At 49.2% G+C, this 1,942-nt stretch overlaps 1 protein-coding gene across 1 annotated transcript in view; it reads left to right on the forward strand.

Annotated features, from left to right (window-relative positions):
• The window catches only part of LOC104993207 (serpin B6-like), a gene marked incomplete at its 3' end in the record, with an annotated part of 6,294 nt that extends 4,744 nt beyond the window's left edge, over positions 1 to 1,550 (forward strand). The window contains exons 3-4 of the mRNA XM_010846353.1: positions 335 to 452; positions 1,408 to 1,550. Of these exons, the coding sequence (XP_010844655.1) occupies positions 335 to 452; positions 1,408 to 1,550 (261 nt within the window). The remainder of the gene's footprint in view (positions 1 to 334; positions 453 to 1,407) is intronic.
• Between the last annotated feature and the right edge of the window lie 392 nt (positions 1,551 to 1,942).

The raw sequence follows: 1,942 nt of genomic DNA on the forward strand, positions 1-1,942 counted from the left end.
TCTGTGCGTGGGACTGTCCAGGCAAGAATACTGGAGTGCGTTCCCATTTCCTTCTCCAGGGGATCTTCCGCACAAGATCAAACCCTTGTCTCCAACGTTTGCAGGCGAATTCTTTACCACTGTGCCACCTGGGAAGCCTGTGATTTTACTCAGTTATTTATTCAATGTAGTTGAAAATGGAGAAACCGGATTGAAGTTTAATTCTGCACATTCGTTTGTACATTACACAAGTAACCGTCAAATGATTGGTGTTGAGGTCGGCGCGGTGAAGAAGTAAGCTGTTGGTGTTGTCTGTTTCTGTAGCCATGTGATTCTGTCATTCCATCTCTCCTAGTCTTTCAAAGATTCCTGCCGCATATTCTACCAAGCAGAGATGGAAGAGCTGGACTTTCTCAGCGCTACGGAGGAGTCCAGGAAGCACATAAACACCTGGGTAGCCGAAAAGACAGAAGGTGAGGACGTGTCACTACTTCTGTTTGCACAGTATTTGAATGAGTCTTATTTTCCATCATTTCCTTCCCAAGACCATCAAATGTAAACAGAAATGGCTTTTTTTCTCTATAAAACTGAAAACTTTCAAACCCACTTCTGAAATTTAATCAGTAATCAATTTTTCTAGCTTCCCCGCTCCTCATCAATATTTGGTGCACCTCTTCCGGAGCAATTGCACTTTGACTTTTGGCTGTTGCAGTTAATGTTCATATAGTCTGCCTTTTCACAAAGGGCGGAAGGAAGACTCTGGATTGGGCTCCACCTCCCTGCCTGTGCAGCAGAGCGCGTGCTCTGCGGGTCACTGAGCATCACTGCAGGACACTCGGTCAAGCCCTCGTCCACCTGCGCTTCTTCGTTTTCGTGCTCTGCACACTGGCTTCGGCCTCTCCCCTTCAGGACAGTCCCCTCACGTTGTAGACCGAACATTCCTTTTTCTGTCACTGTGAATTATCCTGCCCTATTATTTGTTCATTGTATGTGTTTTATGCAACTCATGGTATTTTCTGAGCGGAGACATTAAGGTTTTTGTCACTGATTTAGCTTTAGGGGCCAGACTCCCTGCATGGGTTTCCCTGGTGGCTCGGATGGTAAAGATACACCTGCCAATGCAGGAGAGGCGGGTTGGATCCCTGGGTCAGAAAGATCCCCTGGAGAAGGAAATGGGAACCTGCTCCAGTATTCTTGCCTGGGGAACCCCATGGATGCAGGAGCCTGGTGGGCTACAGTCCACAGAGTCACAAAGAGTGGGACCCAACTTAGTGAGTAAACAGACAACTCCCTGTTCGTGGTTGTCTGGGGGACAGGGAACCCTCTGGTCTGTGCACTGACTCCTGCATGGGACGGACCAGTAAGTACTGTGCCCTTCACCTCCACCAGGTAACCCTGTTAGCTAACTGGTTCTTTAAATCTTTGCAGGTAAAATTAGAGACTTGCTGTCTGCAAATTCTGTCTACCCCATGACATGTCTGGTTCTCGTGAATGCCATCTACTTCAAAGGGAACTGGGACAAACAGTTTTACAAAGTGCACACCAAGGAAAGGCCTTTCCAAGTCAGCAAGGTGAATAAGAATGTGTCATAAAGCAAAGGAGGTTCTTGGAAATGGTCTCTGGGGTCCCCTTGGTTTATGGAGCTTGAGAGGAGGCTGACCTTAAGGAATTTGTGCTTCTTGTGGCCCTGGCGGTCAGATGTGGATCTGGGCAAACCCTGGCTTCCTCTTCCCTTATTCCTCCTCTGCTGTATCATCAGGGGAGGTCCATGCGGCCGGTGTTCCGTCTTGTATCACACATCCCACGGGGCAGCTCACAGGTGTCTGGGCCTCCGAGAACTCCGGAGATCCAGTTCAAACTCTAGACCGTGGCTGTGACGCTCTATGGGCCTGGATCCTACCGTCTGTCCCCCTCCCGTCAGGAGCTACCTACACAGACGCCTTTCTCTGCAGGGCCGTCCAGA

The sequence above is a fragment of the Bison bison genome, unplaced genomic scaffold (assembly GCF_000754665.1).
Source record: "Bison bison bison isolate TAMUID 2011002044 unplaced genomic scaffold, Bison_UMD1.0 scf7180017849005, whole genome shotgun sequence".
Taxonomy (NCBI): Eukaryota; Metazoa; Chordata; class Mammalia; order Artiodactyla; family Bovidae; genus Bison; species Bison bison.